This window comes from Canis lupus, chromosome X (genome assembly GCF_003254725.2).
Source record: "Canis lupus dingo isolate Sandy chromosome X, ASM325472v2, whole genome shotgun sequence".
In the NCBI taxonomy this organism is placed as follows: domain Eukaryota; kingdom Metazoa; phylum Chordata; class Mammalia; order Carnivora; family Canidae; genus Canis; species Canis lupus.
In genome coordinates this window covers 120,872,035-120,892,496 of record NC_064281.1, presented here as the reverse complement: position 1 = coordinate 120,892,496, position 20,462 = coordinate 120,872,035, and the positions used below count along the sequence as shown (strand labels likewise).

The window sequence follows — 20,462 nt, the reverse complement described above, 5'->3', positions numbered from 1 at the left end:
TGGTTTTTGATTTGTTGTTACTATTTGGTTTGTATATAACATCCACTGTATATAGCTTTCTATACTATGTCAATAATTGCATAAATTTGAACCCATTCTTCCTCTTTTCACCACCACATTTTAAGTATATGGTGTCATACTTTATAATCCTTTTATTTTGCGAGTCCCTTGACTGAGTTTTACAGATATATTTACTGCTTTTGTTTTTCCTATTTCTCTTACTCTTACTTATGGTCTTTCCATTCCACTCAAAGGGTCCCCTTTAACATGTCTTTTAGGGATGGTTTAGTCATCATTAAAGTCACCTTTAATTTCTGTTTGTCTCAGAAATTCTTTATCTCTCCTTTTTTCTGAATGACAGCCTTCATTTTTTCCCTTTTTTTAAAAAAATATTTTATTTATTCATGAGAGACACACAGAGGCAGAGACATAGGCAGAGGGAGAAGCACTTGAAACAAGCACTTTTAACAAGGTGGTGCTGATCATCTTCCACAGGGGACATGCATCTGCTGTGGAGACTGGGGTAGCCTGGACTTTCTTTTGCAGGGTGTGCAGTTTTAACAAGGTGCATGCATCCTCTGCAGGAAGTGACCAGCTGCCACTGCCACTAGGACCGATGCCCCACAAAGTATACAATGGGAGATGTTCTGTTGGCAAGGTTTGTACCTGTTTTCTCAGGGAGGTTACCCACAGTGCTGGAACTAAGGCAACCTTGAATAGAGGAGGCTGGGTAAAGTATCAACAAGTTAGGTAATGAATGTCAGGTTGTGCTGGTTACAGCAGGTGGCTATGTGTTTATGCTGGGGGTAGAGGAGGGAAATGGCTTACCATCTCCTTTATTCCTGGAGAAGACCTCAGGGAACTCTAAGATTAGCAAATAACTCTCCCTACCAAATGCCTCAGGTGGTTTTCAAACTGTTGCCTCTATACCATATATCTGTGGACTCTTTGTTGCACTGTCTCTTTAAGGGTAGGGACTCAGTTTCCTATTGCCTTCCAGGCTGTCCCAAAGCTGAGCCACCAATTTTTAAAGTTCTAGGCTTTAAGTCCCACTGGTTTTAAGAACTCAAGAAATTAGGTCCTTGTGGTTTTCAAAGCCAAATATGGGGATTCATCTTTCCCAATCAGACTCCACACTGTGACAGTCTGTTTCTCTTCCCTCTCTGCACCTGTAGCTCTCTCCCTCCAGAGGTCAGGCCCACCATGTCTTCTCCTTTCCTACCCTCTTCTGTGCAGCCTCTTCTCTACATTTAGTTGTGGAGTTTTTTCTGCCAGTTTGGGTTATTTTCTGGATTATTTACACTAAGGTGAGTATTATTTATAGTTGTGTCCATGGGATGAGGTGTGCTTAGAATCCTCCTATTCCACCATCTTCCCCAAAAGTCCTCTTGTTTTAGCGGACAATCCACTTGATTAAATTCAGTCTGCAAGGTTTGCCTTGGTCTCTGTGGGTGGTGATGCCCATCTTTTTCAGTTTTCAAAGCCTTTGCTACCTTTGCTATGGTGCATTTGTTTTATCTCACACATGTATCTGTAGAAGATAGTCTAAGACTCAAGCCGTGATTTACATATTAGCTCATATTTCAATTTTCAAAATCTTTGCTGTGCTTCTTTTGGTCTGTCCTATACTTTACTACTTAAGATTAGTCTGATATTGAGGTTGTAGTTTAAATCATTGTGTACTTCTCAAAGTCTTTGGTATGGTGCCTTTCCTATGCATGTGCTCAAGGGTAAGCCTATGATTTTAGGGGTTCATATACTGAATGAGTGCATCCTTTTCTTTAACCCCCTTCCCTTTTGGATCTCCCCCACTGTCTTGTCTGCAGTGGCCCTTTTCCCCTGACTGTCTGGCAAGACAGATAGGGCTTTTTATTCAGAGGTTTGGCTGCTTGTGCCAGTGTCCCACTATGCAGCATTGCCTTTGAGGCGGAACTGCAAGAAAAAAGAATAAATCCAGGAAACTTATTTCCCTGTAGATTGCTTCTCCAAGTTTTAACTTCCCTTTATAACCTTTATAACCCACCTGTTCTTTTTAACTTTTCACAGTCCTTGGGTAATTGCTTTTATATTTTGTCCAGAGATTTTATTTATAATCAGAGGAAAATAAAGGCTGTAGTACACTTACTCCCTTATTCCACAATGCCAGAAACTAGTTTGGGGCAAGATGGTTTTGTTTTAATTTTAGTTTTTACTTTTACTTGCTGTATAGTGGTTTTGTGGTTTGCTTATATCCTGATCACTATCCTAAAATGGACTTAAAATAATATTTTGAAGTTTCTTCTCCTGTGATCTGCTGATCCATTCCTATTCTAACAAGCCACTTGGCTTAATTCCTAATCCCAAGACTATGTCTTAATACATCATGTCAAAAAAAAAAATACATCATGTCATCCCAACCCACCTGCTAACCCTAGCCTGTGGCCTCAATCAGAGCCTTATACTAGGCATCAATCCAGCTTCACTTTTCTAGCCTCTTTATGAGGAGAGCCCCAAATCTGACAGGTACTCAGCCTGCTTCCAGCCACCCCTTTTGTACAGAAAAAGTATTTTAGTCTTCTTAAATTATTAGTTTTTACTATTATTATGTTTTACTATATTATTTTTTTAATTTTATGACTGTCTTAATTTTATTTTTTTCTTTTTTTTTTAATTTTTTTAAGGTATTTATTTATTTATTTTATGATAGTCACAGAGAGAGAGAGAGGCAGAGACACAGGCAGAGGGAGAAGCAGGCTCCATGCACCGGGAGCCGGATGTGGGATTCGATCCCGGGTCTACAGGATCGCGCCCTGGGCCAAAGGCAGGCGCCAAACCGCTGCGCCATCCAGGGATCCCAATTTTATTTTTTTCTTATTTTAAATGTAAGCATAATTAACACACAGTGTTATATTGGTTTCAGGTATACAATAGAAGGATTTAACAATTCTATATGTTAGTCAGTGCTTATCATAAATGTACTCTTAACCCTCTTCACCCATTTAACCCATCTCCCTCTCCCCTCTGGCAACCACCAGTTTGTTCTCTATATTTAAGAATTTATTTTGTTCATCTCTTTTTTCTTTGTTCATTTGTTTCTTAAATTCTACATAACATGGTTTCATATGGTATTTGTCTTTCTCTGACTTATTTCACTTAACATTATAACCTCTATATCCCATCAAATCCCATCTATGTTGTTACAACTGGAAGATTTTATTCTTTTTTTTATGGCTGGATAATATTCGTGTGTGTGTGTGTGTGTGTGTGTGTGTGTGTGTGTGTGTGTGTACATCACAATGTCTTTATCCAGTTATCTATGGATGGACATTTGGGTTGCTTCCATATCTTGGCTATTGTAAATGATGCTGCAATAAACATAGGGGTGCATATATCTTTTTGAATTACTGTTTTTGCTTTCTCTGGGTCCAGTACTGGAATTACTGGATCATATGGTAATTCTATTCTTAAATTTTTGAAGAATATCCATACTGTTTTTCAGGGTAGCTGTACCAGTTTACATTCCCACCAACAGAGCATAATGGTTCCCTTTTCTCTACATTCTTGCTAACACAACCTATTTCCTGTGTTTTTTATTTTAGTGATTCTGACTGCCATGAGGTTATATCTTATTTTGGTTTTAATTTGCATTTCCCTGATGATGAGTGATACTAATCACTCTGTATGAGCACTGTTGGTCACCTGTATGTCTTCTTTGGAAAAATGTCTCTTCAGGTCCTCTTCTCATTTTTAAATTGAATTTGTGTTTTGGGTATTGAGTTGTGTAAGTTCTTTATATATTTTGGATATTGACCCCTTATCAGATACGTCATTTGCAAATATCTTCTTTCATTCAGTAGGTTTCCTTTTCATTTTGTTGATTGTTCCCTTCACTGTGCAAAATCTTTTTATTTTGGTATAGTCTCAGTTTAATTTTCTTTTGTTTTTTACACATTTCTTAAGGAAAACAGTGTATGTGCCTCTGGTACCCTTTTCTAATCTATTATGGCCTTGTAAGCCATAATATTTTTGGTATTAGAATCATGGCAAAGTCAACCCCCCCGTTTTTTTACAGATAATAAAACTAAGTTATAATTTGAGTCAGAGGAATTAGGCAAGAAACAGAAATAAAAGATATCCAAATTAGAAAGGAAAACATAAAGCCATCACTATTCATTTATTTTTTAAAATAATTTATTTATTTATTTATTTATTTATTTATTTATTTATTTATTTATTCATGAGAGACACAAAGAGAGAGAGGCAGAGACACAGGCAGAGGGAGAAGCAGGCTCCATGCAGGGAGCTTGACGTGGGACTTGATCCTGGGTCTCCAGGATCACACCCTGGGCTGAAGGCGGTGCTAAATTGCTGAGCCACCCGGTCTTTCCATCACTATTTATAGATGACATGACAGATCTATAGAAAACCCTGAAGACTCAACCAAAAAAACTGTTAGAACTAACAAATTAATTTAGTAAAGTGGCAGCAAACAAAATCGATATACATAAATACATAAATCTGTTGTTTCTATACACTAATAACAAAATACCAGAAAGAGAAATTAAGAAAACCATCTCATTTACAACTGCATCAAAAAGAATAAGATACCTAGTAATAAATTTTACCAAGGAGATGAACTACTTCTACACTAAAAACTATAGGACACTGGTGAAAGATATTGAAGCTGACACAAATAAGTGGAAAGATATTCTGTGTTCATGGATTAGAAAAATTAATATTGTTAAAATGTCCATATTACCCAAAGCAACCTACAGATTCATGCAATCTCTATCAAAACACCAAAAGCATTTTTTCACAGAACAAAAAATACTAAAATTTGTACAGAATCACAGAAGACCCCAAATAGCCACAACAATTGTGAGAAAGAACATAGCTGGAGGTATCATGCTCCCAGATTTCCAACTACACTACAAAGCTTATAATAATCAAAATAGTATTATATTTGCATAAAAACAAACACCTAGATTAATGGAACAGAATAGAGAGCACAGAAGTAAACTCATACCTATATTGTCAATTAGTTTACGACAAAGGAGCCAAAAATATACACTGGGAAAAGGACATTCTCTTCAATCAGTGATGTTGGGAAAACTGGATAGCCACATGCAAAAGAATAAAATCTGACCGCTATCTAACACCATACACAAAAATCAACTCAAAACGGATTAAAGACTTGAATATAAGACCTGAAACCATAAAATTCCTAGAAGGAAATGTAGATGGTAAGTTCCTTGACATCAGTCTTGACATTGAATCTTTGGATCTGATGCCAAAGCAGAGACAACAAAAGGAAAAAATAGAGTAGTGGGACTACATTAAACTAAAAAGCTTCTCCAAAGCAAAGGAAACCATCAACAAAGTAAAAAGGCAACCTATTGAATGGGAGAAAATATTTACAAATTATATATCTAATAAGGGGTTAATATCCAAAATACATAAAGAATTCAACTCAATAACAAAAGAAACAAACATATAAATAAACCAATTAAAAAATGGGCAGAAGATCTTAATAAAAACTTTCCAAAGAAGATGGCTTCTTATATCTTCTATAGATGATAGGCTTCTATAGGCTTCTTCATCTTCTATAGATGGCTAACAGGCACATGGAACAATGTTCAACAATACTAATTATCAGGGAAATAAAAGTCAAAACTACGATGAGATATCATCTGACACTTGTTAGAAGTTATTATTAAAAAGACAAAAAATAACAGATGTTAGGACATGGAGAAATGGGAACCCTTGTACACGGTTGTTGGAAATGTAAATTGGCACAGCCACAGTAGAAAACATTTTGAAAGTTCCTCAAAAAATTAAAAAAAATAGACCTACCATGTGATCCACCTATTCCACTTCTGGATATTTATCTGATGAAAATGAAAAGAGACAAGAGAAAATACTAATTCAAAAAGGTATGTGCACCCTTGTGTTCATCACTGATAGATGAATGAATAAAAAAGATGTTACACATATATACAATGAAATACTACTCGGCTGTTTAAAATAAGGAAATTTGGCCATTAGTGACAACATGCATGGCCTTGAGGGTATTATGCTAAGTGAAATAAGGCAGACAGAGAAAGACAAATACCGTGATTTCATATATATAGAACAAATGAACAAACAAAATAAAAAATACTCATAGACACAGAGAATAGATTGGTGATTATCAGAGGGGAAAAGAATTTGTGGGGTGGGAGAAAAGGGTGAAGGGGGTCAATTGTATTGTGATGGATGGTAACGAGACTTATTGTGGTGATCACTTTGTAGGGTATACAAATATCAAAATCTCATGTTGTACGCCTGAAACTAATATTCTGTTACTTACCAATTTTACCTCACTTTAAAAAATATATTTGCTGGGACATCTGGGTGGCTCAGTGGTTGAGCATTTGCCTTCTGCTCAGGGCATGATCCTGGGGTCCCGGGATCGAGTCCCACATTGGGCTCCCCAAATATATGTTTATTTGCTGTACATTCCAGGTACCTGACACTAGATGGAGTAGCATAAACACAGTCCTAGGCTGCTAGCCTACCAAATATTAAAAGCTGTGAGCCTTGCCCAAACAGTCTGTAAAAGAGGGTGTGAGTCAATTGCAGAGATTAGATTAGAGCTAACACAGACTCTTGTAATTTCTACTCCCTTAAATCACCTTTTTGTTACTTCTCTGGAGAGTTTATCTGTAATTAATACTATTGGGGGGTGGAGTCACTGAGGACTTACGGTATCTTAGTCCCAAAGAGTTGTCAAACAGAAAGGCTATTAACATAAGAGAGCATTCCAGCTCTCAGATCTGTGAAAACCTGTCCATAAGTCACTGTAACTCACTCTCTAAATTCATGTAACTAACCAATCCAGACAGTCACATGGGAGCTCATTTCCTCCAGTCCAGTCTCTCTTCCAGATAAAAAGTATATACAACAATAAGTGCTGCTTCTTCAATGTTCTCAGTGATCTGCAAATAAGAAAATGAAAAGTTAAGGTTTTGTTCTCCTAGCCAAGGTTCCAGGCCTCGAAGTCTCACTGTTCTTAGGAAGATTGTCATTAAAAAGAATTGAAGAGCCCATTGTGGCCTATAATGAGAAAAAGGGTATAGCTAGTAGGCTTTTGTTCATAGCATTCATCTTATGAGCTTGTCTCTAATGGAATTGTGACAAACTTTCACCACAAATCATTTTGGTGTCAGTAAAAAGAAAAAAAAATCAGACCGGAGCCAGAAGAAAGTGAGTAAGGGATAGTGAGGATGCATAAAACCATGTCAAAGGGAGAGGAGACATAGTCAAAAGAAGTCAGAATATTTAGTCTGGAAAGAAACAAGAAGAGCAAATTTAGGGGTATCACTATCACTTTCTTTCAATCTCTGCAGGTCTTTAAATCTCACAAGATTAAGAAGCAAACTTTGTTGTGTGAATCCAAAGGGCGGTGCTAAGACCAATGTTGATATGTGTGCTAAGGCGAAACAGCTAGAGTTGGGAAACCTACTTTGATTTTTGCTCAAAGGAGAAAATTCGTGATTTCTTGGGAACCTATTTGTTTGTTTGTTTTATTGATAATATTTAAGTATATATCCTTTTTTAATGTATAAATTTATTTTTTATTGGTGTTCAATTTGCCAACATGTAGAATAACACCCAGTGCTCATCCCGTCAAGTGCCCCCCTCAGTGCCCGTCACCCAGTCACCCCCCACCCCCCGCCCACCTCCCCTTCCACCACCCCTAGTTCGTTTCCCAGAGTTAGGAGTCTTTCATGCTGTCTCCCTTTTGGGAACCTATATGAAGTCCAACTAGAAAATACAGAATGTTATGAACAACATGTTCAATGTAAACACAGTGATCACTCACTGATTGGCTTATCTTTACTCTTTCAGATCAAAGTTAGCAAAAATAATATTGGGACTGATTGGGAGTACAACTGAGGGCTAAAATCATATGCGTTCAGGAGCTTCAAGCACTTCCAGTATCATGGCAAATTTGCAAAAGGAAAGCATAATTTTGTTCTCCTTTTGTTTCAAAGGAAGGAAGGAAGGATCCACAAATCAAATAAATCACCAAGGAGCATCTGAAAATAATTGTTAAGCAGTGGAGGAGAGGCCCTTTTATCTCTCCATAAACTCATATCTCACATTTGTTTCTCCTAAGACTATGAATAGGGGCTATACTATGAATTGTAGCTCTCAGCAGTTCTAGTCTAATTCACTGGTCTTTTCATTGATTTAAATGAAAGAGCCAACTCCTAGTCATTCTTTCATACAGAGAAGCAGGAATAGTGAGTGGACACTCTCTTCTATGTCTGGGACCCAGGACCTTAGATTTTTGGGTGACTTTTGTCTATTTTTCTTTTACCCATTTATTCTTCCTTGCTTTTTCCTTCAATCCTTTTCTGCTTATCTCTTCTCTCCACCACCCCCCCCAGTTATTTACTTTCCTTTTTTATACCAGTGTACTAGACCAAACTTCCCAACTCTTTCCTTGCTGCAAAGGCAGGAAAATGTCTGAAGCTTGAATGAGCCCTAATTCATTGGGAAAGCATCTATTCTCCACTGTTTCCTTCTTAGCAATCAAGGGGTGCCTTTTAAGTAAAAGTGAATAGTTGAGAGACAGGAGGGGCACCAAATTTCCATAAAACCTCCTACTTTCCTCAGGCAGCTTACTTCTTCTTGTTACCAGTGGGTACCTTTAGTCAGATGCTTTTTGCTTGGCCTTACAGTTAGAGTTCCTAGTTAGTACAAAAAAAATCAGAATTTGGATGGTCCCATACCCTCATTGTACAAGAACACAGCTGAAAGGAACCCGTCAAGGTGTGTGTTTTGATGAGTTGACTATAGTGCTAATTATTCTTCTTCTTCTGAAAATGTAATTTTAGTGGCTATGCACTGTGGCCTTGAATATACTCAGTGCCTGAGTAGAAGAACAGTGTATTAAGCCCAAGGGATGGTTCTAGAAAGTAGGAAGCCAACAATATCTAAAGTACATCTGGACCAGAACCCAGGATGGGATGAATAGAGTGAACATGTTTCACATGGAGTGTGTTCCCTACCTCTCTGTAAGATAAAAGAAATAGTGCTATAGACTACATAATCAGCCTCATTTATATTATTTATATTTATATTTATAAATATATAGATGTATTTAAATATATATAAATATGCATCACATCTTATGTAGGCCCTATTGGTATCGGCTGTGCTACTGGTGTACTCTACTGGGGTTTGGTGTGCTGGGCCAAAGTGGGATTTATTTGAATTTAATATAATGATGAGGTATTTTGTAGGCTGGAATAGGCTGCCCTGTGTTCTATTTTAGGAATGCTGGAGTATGTGGGCTAGTTTGAGCTACAATGGGGTAAACAGGGCTGGCTGAAGCAGGAAGAGAGAGAAATTTAGCAATGAAATCACTTCACTTCTCTGAGTATCATTTTCCAACTTGTCAAATATGTGAGATTCATTCATTTATACCAAAAATGTTCAGTGAGTACCATCTAAGTAATAGGCTCCTTTTTAATGTACTGAGAATACAGAGATAACAAAACAGGGACACTGCCATACAGGAGCTTTTGGGTAAGTTGGGGGAGGTAGCCAAGTAAATAGACAGTACAATAAAGAAAAATAAATGCAAAGAGAATGTATCAGGTAATATCAGTCATTTTCAACTCTCAGTCACTTAACCCAATGAAAGTTTATTTCTCATTCATGCAAAGTCTGTTATGGACCCAGGCAACTTTCCAGGGCAGTTATCCTTTATGTGTTAGCTCATCATTCCAGGCTGTTTCAATCTTATGGTAGTCTATAACGATATGTTTCCATGATGGCCATGGCAGGAAGGGTCTTGCATTGGATATTAATTGTTCCAGCCAGAGAAGGACACATATAACTTCCTCCCACAGCCAAAAATAGTCACATAGCCTCTCCCTATGTTAAGTGGGCAGGGGAGTGGGGGTGCAAACATTCTATGTTTCTGGAAGTATTAAAGTTGGATATTAGAACATTTGCAACTTACCACAGGTAAGAGTAATCCGGATGTGGGGGTCCAGCACATATAAATGCCAATGATCTCTCAGGGCTTTTCTTAAACTTTGGAGCTTGGGGATTCTGTTGTCATTCTCAATGATATCTAAAGGGATAAACTTTGTACCTGTACCTAGCACATAACGTGAAGAAATAGTACAGGTCAGAGGTTTTCCATCATATGTCAGGTAACCTTTCTCAGAAGTAGCAAGTTAGCTGTCATTTGGAATACTGCACTGGACTCTTTCTGAGCTTAGGGAACTGATTTTCATGACACTCTGCTTTTCTGCTTTCTTTGGCCTAGATGCGGTGACTGAAGTGAAGACTGATATCTATGTGACCAGTTTTGGCCCCGTGTCAGACACTGACATGGTAAGTATAATTCCTGCAAAGGTAAAAGTGAAAGATGATGCAACAAATCAAAGAAAACAAATTGGAGTTTATAGCTATGTTCTAGGGAGAAGCCTTCTCTCGTATGAATTCCCTATCTTCACTATCCTACATTTCGCGAAATTCATCTTTTTCCCTGCTCTCCCTACCCATTCACATATAAAGCATATACCTTCATCAGGAATACCCTTTCTTTCCACAACACATCTTTCAAAGTTCAGCTTGTATCCCTATCCTCAATTAAACTTTCCCTGTCTTCTCATTTTGTCAGCACTACACACATATTTACAGAGATAAGTCATGTGAGGAGAACATTGTGGTGGGGACTTTCAAAGAGTCAAGCAGCCTGTGGTATCATCCAAGAAGTCTGCTCCTTGTAAACAGGCCCTATTCACAGGGGTAATAGACTGACCATGGTGATGCAAAATATTTGGAGAAGGAGTCAAAATCACTTCTGGAAATTCGTCCTTCTACAGATGTGAGCAGGGGAAAGCTTCAGAGTAGAGTCAAGGAATAGAGCATGGCACAGCAGAGCTAGTAAGGGGAAACTCATGAGCCATCTTCAAGGACTTCTCCTTCCATTACCTCTTGTTGTCAAAGCAAAGAATGCAGTGGAAAGTTGAGGCAGGAGACCCCATCCTAATGGGCCACCTGATCAATACCTACTAAGTATCAGATATTTGATTGAATAATGATCATGTAAGCAAACAAAGAACTATTATATGCTCAGTATGCCTGGCAGTTAATAGATGCTCAAAGAATTTTTGTTGAGTGAGTGACTTTGTATGGAAAATAAAAATCTTAAAATCAGAAAATGTTTAAAGAATATGAAGTGTCCAAAAATATGAAATGTCCATGTTCATTACTTAAATTTTTTTCTGTGTATCTTCATTGGGACTACTACTTAGCAGAGGATAAGGCTTCTTTAGACCTTTTGGGTAAATATAAACAGTTGTATAGGAATGTGATAGAGTTTACCTGTAGGTAATATAGAATGATTGAGTGTATTCGAGTAGGGCAGTCAAAATATACATGTGTTGTTTTAGAATGATTGAGAATGACCTATCAGTCTGTACAGGATGGACTGCAGGGGGGAAAAGATTGGAGGCTGAGAGTTGGTTTAGGTATGTTGACTTTACATGGCTCTTTCTTCAATCAGGCAAGGTCTACAAGTCAGTTGGACAAGAAGACTAGTTTTCAGCAGAGGGAGTCATGAGTGGTTGTGAGGCAACGCCTGTACTTTGTCTTTTAAGTGCGGAACAAAGAGGATACTGAGATATAACAGATTCCCTGTATACTCCTTAAGGGCAAGTACCAAGTCCTCATGGCTTCCCTGATACTTAATAGAGTACTTGACACATAGGGAGAGCTCAGTAAGGGGCATGTTTGATGTACGAGGGGTGGAGGAGACAGGTCTCTCATAGGGGTATCAGGAAAGCCTGTGTATCTAGATTGCTCCCTCTCAACTGCTCCTGGTCTCAACTTGACTACTAATGCCCACAGTCTCAGATCCAGGCATGTGTTAAAAATATTGTCAGTTGGTCATTCAACAAGTACTCCTCAGAAGCCTAACTTTGCATTTCGGGCTCTAAGGATCCCTATATTTAGAGAGCTTATAGGCCACTGGAGGTAATCAGATTCACCAGGGATATGCAGCTCTCTCTTTGTATTGCTGGGAACTACTGATGGATTAGGATTTTTACAAGAAAGTGACTGTAGCTACTCTTTGAACACATTTACGCTTACACTCACACACTCTCCTTTACTCTCACTCATGCACCAACATCCACAAATACATTCAGAAAAATATACATGCACACAAGAAAATACATACAGAATAAAAAGAGTCCAGATGCTATCCCAGGTACTTCATGAACACATGTGTGCAAACAGATACCTAAATCCAGGAATACTACAGAAACACACATGTAGCCCTTACCGAAACCAGCTCCTCTCCTTGCTCCTTCCCCACCCAAGTAGGCACACATAGGAATGCAGAGGCCCTGGAGACATTTCAAACACTCCAGATTTTATATATCTTGAAGTTTCATATTCTACTTTATTATTTGTTTTTTTCCCCTTATGTTTTTTTTTTAATTTTTTATTGGTGTTCAATTTACTAACATACAGAATAACCCCCAGTGCCCGTCACCCATTCACTCCCACCCCCCGCCCTCCTCCCCTTCTACCACCCCTAGTTCGTTTCCCAGAGTTAGCAGTCTTTACGTTCTGTCTCCCTTTCTGATATTTCCCACACATTTCTTCTCCCTTCCCTTATATTCCCTTTCACTATTATTTATATTCCCCCAATGAATGAGAACATATAATGTTTGTCCTTCTCCGACTGACTTACTTCACTCAGCATAATACCCTCCAGTTCCATCCACGTTGAAGCAAATGGTGGGTATTTGTCATTTCTAATAGCTGAGTAATATTCCATTGTATACATAGACCACATCTTCTTTATCCATTCATCTTTCGTTGGACACCGAGGCTCCTTCCACAGTTTGGCTATCATGGCCATTGCTGCTATAAACATCGGGGTGCAGGTGTCCCGGAGTTTCACTGCATCTGTATCTTTGGGGTAAATCCCCAGTAGTGCAATTGCTGGGTCGTAGGGCAGGTCTATTTTTAACTCTTTGAGGAACCTCCACACAGTTTTCCAGAGTGGCTGCACCAGTTCACATTCCCACCAACAGTGTAAGAGGGTTCCCTTTTCTCCGCATCCCCTCCAACATTTGTTGTTTCCTGCCTTGTTAATTTGCCCCATTCTCACGGGTGTGAGGTGGTATCTCATTGTGGTTTTGATTTGTATTTCCCTGATGGCAAGTGATGCAGAGCATTTTCTCATATGCATGTTGGCCATGTCTATGTCTTCCTCTGTGAGATTTCTCTTCATGTCTTTTGCCCATTTCATGATTGGATTGTTTGTTTCTTTGGTGTTGAGTTTAATAAGTTCTTTATAGATCTTGGAAACTAGCCCTTTATCTGATATGTCATTTGCAAATATCTTCTCCCATTCTGTAGGTTGTCTTTTAGTTTTGTTGACTGTATCCTTTGCTGTGCAAAAGCTTCTTATCTTGATGAAGTCCCAATAGTTCATTTTTGCTTTTGTTTCTTTTGCCTTTGTGGATGTATCTTGCAAGAAGTTACTGTGGCCGAGTTCAAAAAGGGTGTTGCCTGTGTTCTTCTCTAGGATTTTGATGGAATCTTTTTTTTTTAATTTTTATTTACTTATGATAGTCACAGAGAGAGAAAGAGAGAGAGGCAGAGACATAGGCAGAGGGAGAAGCAGGCTCCATGCACCGGAAGCCCGATGTGGGATTCGATCCCGGGTCTCCAGGATCGCGCCCTGGGCCAAAGGCAGGCACCAAACTGCTGCGCCACCCAGGGATCCCGGATTTTGATGGAATCTTGTCTCACATTTAGATCTTTCATCCATTTTGAGTTTATCTTTGTGTATGGTGAAAGAGAGTGGTCTAGTTTCATTCTTCTGCATGTGGATGTCCAATTTTCCCAGCACCATTTATTGAAGAGACTGTCTTTCTTCCAATGGATAGTCTTTCCTCCTTTATCGAATATTAGTTGACCATAAAGTTGAGGGTCCACTTCTGGGTTCTCTATTCTGTTCCACTGATCTATGTGTCTGTTTTTGTGCCAGTACCACACTGTCTTGATGACCAGAGCTTTGTAATACAACCTGAAGAAAGAGAAATTAAGGAGTCAATCCCATTTACAATTGCACCCAAAAGCATAAGATACCTAGGAATAAACCTAACCAAAGATGTAAAGGATCTATACCCTCAAAACTATAGAACACTTCTGAAAGAAATGGAGGAAGACACAAAGAGATGGAAAAATATTCCATGCTCATGGATTGGCAGAATTAATATTGTGAAAATGTCAATGTTACCCAGGGCAATATACACGTTTAATGCAATCCCTATCAAAATACCATGGACTTTCTTCAGAGAGTTAGAACAAATTATTTTAAGATTTGTGTGGAATCAGAAAAGACCCCGAATAGCCAGGGGAATTTTAAAAAAGAAAACCATATCTGGGGGCATCACAATGCCAGATTTCAGGTTGTTTTTCCCCTTATGGTTAAGTAGAAGCAATAGAATGGCTTTCCTGATAGGAAGGGCAGATTTGATCAAATAAATTTCAGGTTATTTTTAGCTGCACTTCCATCTTGTTACAAGGTAGAATAGCTATGATCACTCTGGCTGGGAAACACATTAATGGTGCTTTTAAAAATTTCTTCTTCTGTACTACTTCATATACTGTGGCAATTGACCCTGGGTCAGGGATGACTTTGGGTGAAGCATCAGAAAGTTGTCTGACTTTAGCAACTAGCTGAAGCAATAACCCACACTCCCCTGAGACTACAGACTGCTTGGATGAGTAGATGAAAACAAGAGCTGGCTGTGTTCTTGACTCAAAACAGCCAAATGGAATTTTGGTCCAGAATACTTTCCTAAGGAAATAGAGACAAGTTTCTTGTTCATAAAGAGGAAGAATTGTGGTGCCAATTTGAGCATTGAACTAGTATCACCCAAACCCTTTGCAGCCATTATATTCCTTACTCAAACACTGATCCCCACAGACATAGATCCTGAGTTTGACAAAAAGCTCCATGAGGGCCATACCTATTTTGTTAATCCTGTACTACTAATACCTAATGAATGTTTGGCACTTGGTAGACTCTCAACTATTTGTTAAATGCAAGAATAAATGAGATGGAACAAATTAAATTTGAGGGGAAAATTATGACTGTGTTCCTTCACTTGACTGAAAGTCCTTCAAAGGTGGAGAACATGTCAGGTATATTTCTGTGTCTCTAGTACCTAGCATAGAACCTGATACAGATTCTTTGTAAATGTTATGAAACATTAATAGCAAGTTGTGCAAAGAGTAAAAGTAGCTTTCTTTAGAAGACACTATGGAGTAGCAAGAGTAATGAGTCAATGATTGATGGCTCCAAGCTTTGGGCTACTGATTTTGGTGGCTGCTCCACTTTTTTAATGTAAGGAACTGTGACAATAGGGAATTAGGCAGAGACAAAGCGAACAATAGTAGATATTTCTAAGGGAAAAGTCAGAGAATGAAAATGTATTAAAGAGTACAAGATATAAATTGGAAACTACAATGGGAATTTTACAGGCATCACAAATGAAAGCCTTGTGTTAACCATTTTAACAAATAAAGCTTGATGGTCAAAAAAAAATACATGCTGCTCCTCAGCAGTAATATCAATCCTGTACCTATGGTCTTCAAGGAGAGAAACAGAATAAGGGATACAATCCCAATTTGAATTATCTAAGGCCATATGACCTTCTATTACTTTCTATTTTCAGAAGAATTTACACCATTTTCTCAATCCATGTATGGGAAGACAGTATAGTGGCAATGAGGGGAAGACTGCAAAAGATTTAGTGAAAATGCAGTTTCATTGCCACTTCTCTCTCAAATTGGGTATGTCCATTCCTTACCAGTGAGCAATGTCTCTTGGCAAGTGGAAATTTTCCCTGGTTTCCCAAGATCCTTTGAATTAGAATGTAGAGAAAGTGGGATACTGACTTAAAAACGGAATGCTATGCATATGGTCAGTGATTGAAAAGGAAGGTAGAAAGGTGACAGTTGATATTTTCTGAGAGACCTTAGGTGTTCTTACCACACATACAAACACACACACACACAGGTGATAAATGTGTTAATTTGATTGTGATAATCATTTTACAATGTATACATATATTAAATGATCACATTATACACCTTTAGAAATCACATTGTACAACCTAAATACAATTTTTAGTTGACAATTGTATCTCAATAAAGCTGGGGGAAAAAGAAAGCTAACAGCTGAAAAAAACTTTGGATGCTCTTCTGCTCCGAAACATCTTCTGAGGGACGCCTGGGTGGCTCAGAGGTTGAGTGCCTGCCTTCGGCCCATGGCATGATCTGGAATCCTGGGATCGAGCCCACATCAGGCTCCCTGCATGGAGCCTACTTCTCTCTCTGCCTGTGTCTCTACCTCTTTCTCTCTGTGTGTCTCTCATAAATAAATAAATAAAATAAAATAAATCTTCTGAAAAAAAAAAACTATTCTAAATCTTATCCTAAGGTCCCAGGTTCTGACATGCCACAGGTTCGGGGACCCGGTGTCCTGAATTATGTATTTAATGAGTATTTATCTGAATATACTGATAAAACTAGTGAGCAAATAAAGAGGACAAAGAGTAGTGTTAGTAGAGTCAGAACAAGAATAACTGGGAAACTTAAGATGCCAATTCTATGTATTGTCAATTTCAGTCTTTTCCCAGGGATACTTTAACTCTTTAGATACCTGCTAGGTAACAAGTGCCAGCTGCTGCTTGCCAACAGAGAAACTTCCTAGAGTATACAGTGGACAGCTAGGTAATGAAGCAAGTACAATTCAATAAGAGAACTAATCATATAGCATAATGAAAAAAAAAGAAAATAGAGGCTTGGGAAATATGAATTCATGAAAGATATAATTCTTGATACAGATGGCATATATTTTGATGTGACTTCTTGTGAAAATCATGCAAAGTTACCAGAGTATCAAAGACCATAGAGGAAAAAAATGATGTTGATTAAAAAGAAAGTAGTAGCAAGGGACCTCTTTCTTGGTGGCAGTGGCCATGAAATTATTGTTTCCCACCTAGCACTGGAAAAGTGTCAATATTCACTTTAAGCCCTCACTTACTGGTAGTCTCAGGCACAGAATGAAAGGGGGCCTTTATCTATTTTGAAAGCCTGTTGGGCTGTCAGTTTCCTTTTATTCTATAGGATACCATGTTTCTAGTTACATTATAGAAAGGAGTCCATGTCTGTGGGGTTTTGCCTAGGAGTCCATGACCAGGAATCTTCTGGGCTACTTTTATGTAAAATATGCAGGACACATAAACAATGCTAATAAGACTATTTCAAGGATTAAATGCAACTGAAAGGGGCAGGTGGACTATGATTCTTCAAAATTCAGAATGATAGTAAGAAGGCAAAGAACAAAGAGAAGACTGGATAGTCAAAATAAGGGGGGGCAGTGTCCTGCCTATGAGGCACTAACAATGCCTTCACTGTAATGCAGTTGTCAAGTATCATGGCTCCAGACTCTGCTAAAGCTAAATCAGCCTTGCAGTCCCTTTCTGGCAGGCTGCTTTGATACACTGCACAGTGTTAAAGAATTGAAGACATTCAGGGTCTAACACCAAACCAGAAATTTCCTCCCAAGTGGTACATATCATCTTTGCCTAGTGTAGTACCTTTCCCAGGAGGCAGATTTAGCCAGCCTTATTATCTGGAATATTTTATTTCAGTGCCTCACAAAACAATGAAATTTATTTGTCAATTTGGAGGCCACCATTTTTGGAAAGTATATGATTCAATCTGCAAGGAAGGAATTGATTACATTGCTAGAATGGTCAGTTCAAAATTGATTGCTTTTGGTCAAAGGTCATTGGATACTTATGGAGCAAATAATCACTATCTGATTTTCCCCAGTAGTTCTGACTGTACAGAAAATAATATATTAAAAAATAGGTACTCATCACTCAACTTTTTAAATCTTAAAAATCTTGCCATATTTTTTTCTCATAAGAAAAAATCTTTACTGATACAGATGAAGTCCCTTGTGTACCTTATCCTGATCCCATTTTTCTCCTCCCCCCCAACTAGAACTAATTAAAACAATGAGTTTTCTTTTCTTTTCTTTTCTTTTTTTTTTTTGGTAATTTCCACACATATTATAGACTTAAAACTAAAGATGTATATATCACATGCAGTGACAAATATAATAAATGACACAAAGTGGTTTTCATGCTTTCAAACTATAAATATATTTCAAACTGTAAAGTGCATCATAGCTTCTGTATTATTTTACAATTCATTTTTTCTTTTTTTTCCTTTTTTTTATTGGAGTTCAATTTGACAACATATAGCATAACACCCAGTGCTCATCCCGCCAAGTGCCAATTCACTTTTTCAACCATGTATTGGAAGCATTTCTTTCTGATGCATTTAACTCTGATTGATTTATTTTAACTGCTATAGACTATTCCAGTGTATGCATATTTTTTATTTATACATTTGTCCAATTCTTGTGACAATGTGCATTTAGACTCTTTCCAAATTTTTCCTACTACGAACACTGATAACAACAAACATTCTTGTATACATCTTCTTGAGAATATGTTTGAGTTTCTGTAGGGTATGTACCTGCAGATAACATTTTTTATTTGTACATTTTTAACTTTCTTCAGATAGGACCAAATTACTCACTTGATGGGCTGTGCCAATTTATAATCCCACTGGCATTGTATGGTCCATTTCGCTGCACTTTTGCTAACTTTCTATTATTATAGTTTTTTGCCATTCAGATGAGCATGAAATGGTGTCTAATTGATATTAGTGGAATTTTCCTGATTACCTTTGAAGTTAAGCACTCTTTTATGTGTTTAGTGGCCATATTGGCCACTAAAAACAAGGTGCCTTTGCCACCACCTGCACTACCCCACAGCAAAAGTAGAAACTCCATGCAGATCCTATTTCTTGTTGACATTTCTGAAGTTTCCTGTGGGATGCATGTGTACATGCATGTGTGTGTGCATGTATTTGAGTGTGTATGTTTGTGTGATTGCTATTTCTTAGGTCACTAATCTGATTCTAGATAAAAAAATGGCAATTTAAGTTTTGACTCCTTTTTTTAAATAATAAATTTATTTTTTATTGGTGTTCAATTTACCAACATACAGAATAACACCCAGTGCTCATCCCATCAAGTGCCCCCCTCAGTGCCCATCACCCATTCACCCCCCACCCCCCGCCCTCCTCCCCTTCCATCACCCCTAGTTCATTTCCCAGAGTTAGGAGTCTTTATGTTCTGTTTCCCTTTCTGATATTTCCCACACATTTCTTCTCCCTTCCCTTATATTCCCTTTCACTATTATTTATATTCCCCAAATGAATGAGAAAGGATGTTTTGACTCCTAATTTAGGAGAGCAGAAGTCATGGGAATGTCTACAAGATTTTCTAGAAAGGCCAAATGACAGTAAACAGTAATAAATATGATAGATAGATCTACTCTACATCTGTTCTTAGTTTTTTAAGGTGTGTATGTGTGTGTTATATATGAAAATTTGCAACTTCTCTTTTGATCCCTATTAAGATGATTGCATGATTTTTCTCCTTTAATCTCTTAATGCAGTTAATTACATTAATAGGTTTCTCTGATGTTAGGTCATCTTTTACATTCCTTGAAAGAATCAAACTTGATAATGATTTTTGAATACATGTATTGATTTTAACTATTATTTTATTCATGGTTGTTTGTATCTGTGTTCATAGGAGTTCCCAGCTTAAACTACTTCTCATTACCTCAACTGGTAGTACTCTGATTCAGGCCACCCTTGCCTCTAGCATATCCAACTGTAAAAATCCCTTAACTGATTTCCTTGTCTGTACTCTTGTCACCCTATTATCTATAGGATGGTAGTGATTATATATATATAATACAAATATACACACAATAATTTAATGCAATTGCTCAGTTCAAAAATTAACATTTTTTGCAAATCTTATTTAATCTGTATTCTTACCCCTAACCCCATGTGTTCTCCCCATTTTATCTCTTTTTCTTTATTAAATTTATCAGAAGTTTTCTATATTGTTAATGTTCCCAAAGTAACCTGTTTGGGGTTTTTTTCATCACTCACATGTATTATTTATTTTTGTTTTTTGTTTCACCACTTTTTGCATTTGTCTGGGTCATTTTTTTCTTTTATTCTTCCTTCTCTTTCTCTCTCTCTCTCTCTCTCTCTCCTGTCCATCCATATTTACTTTCTTTTCTTTTCTTTTTATTAGAAGCTCATCAGATCTCCACCATCTATTGGGCCATGTGGAGGAGCACACAGTGAGGGGACTAACACACACATCGTGAGCAGTGGGAGGGGGTGGAGGCAGCAGGGTGGCTCCAGGGTGCCCATGGATGGTTGGAGGTTGGGGAACAGGGGCAGAAATCAGAGATTTCTCCTGCCCCTGCTGTACC

General features: G+C 37.9%; 1 protein-coding gene across 2 annotated transcripts in view; it reads left to right on the top strand.

Moving 5' to 3' along the window:
• Window positions 1-20,462, top strand: part of GABRA3 (gamma-aminobutyric acid type A receptor subunit alpha3) — a 309,468-nt gene that overhangs the window by 176,467 nt on the left and 112,539 nt on the right. For both annotated transcript variants that reach the window (XM_025460685.3, XM_025460684.3), the window contains exon 4: window positions 10,310-10,377. In XM_025460685.3, the coding sequence (XP_025316470.1) occupies window positions 10,310-10,377 (68 nt within the window). The remainder of the gene's footprint in view (window positions 1-10,309; window positions 10,378-20,462) is intronic.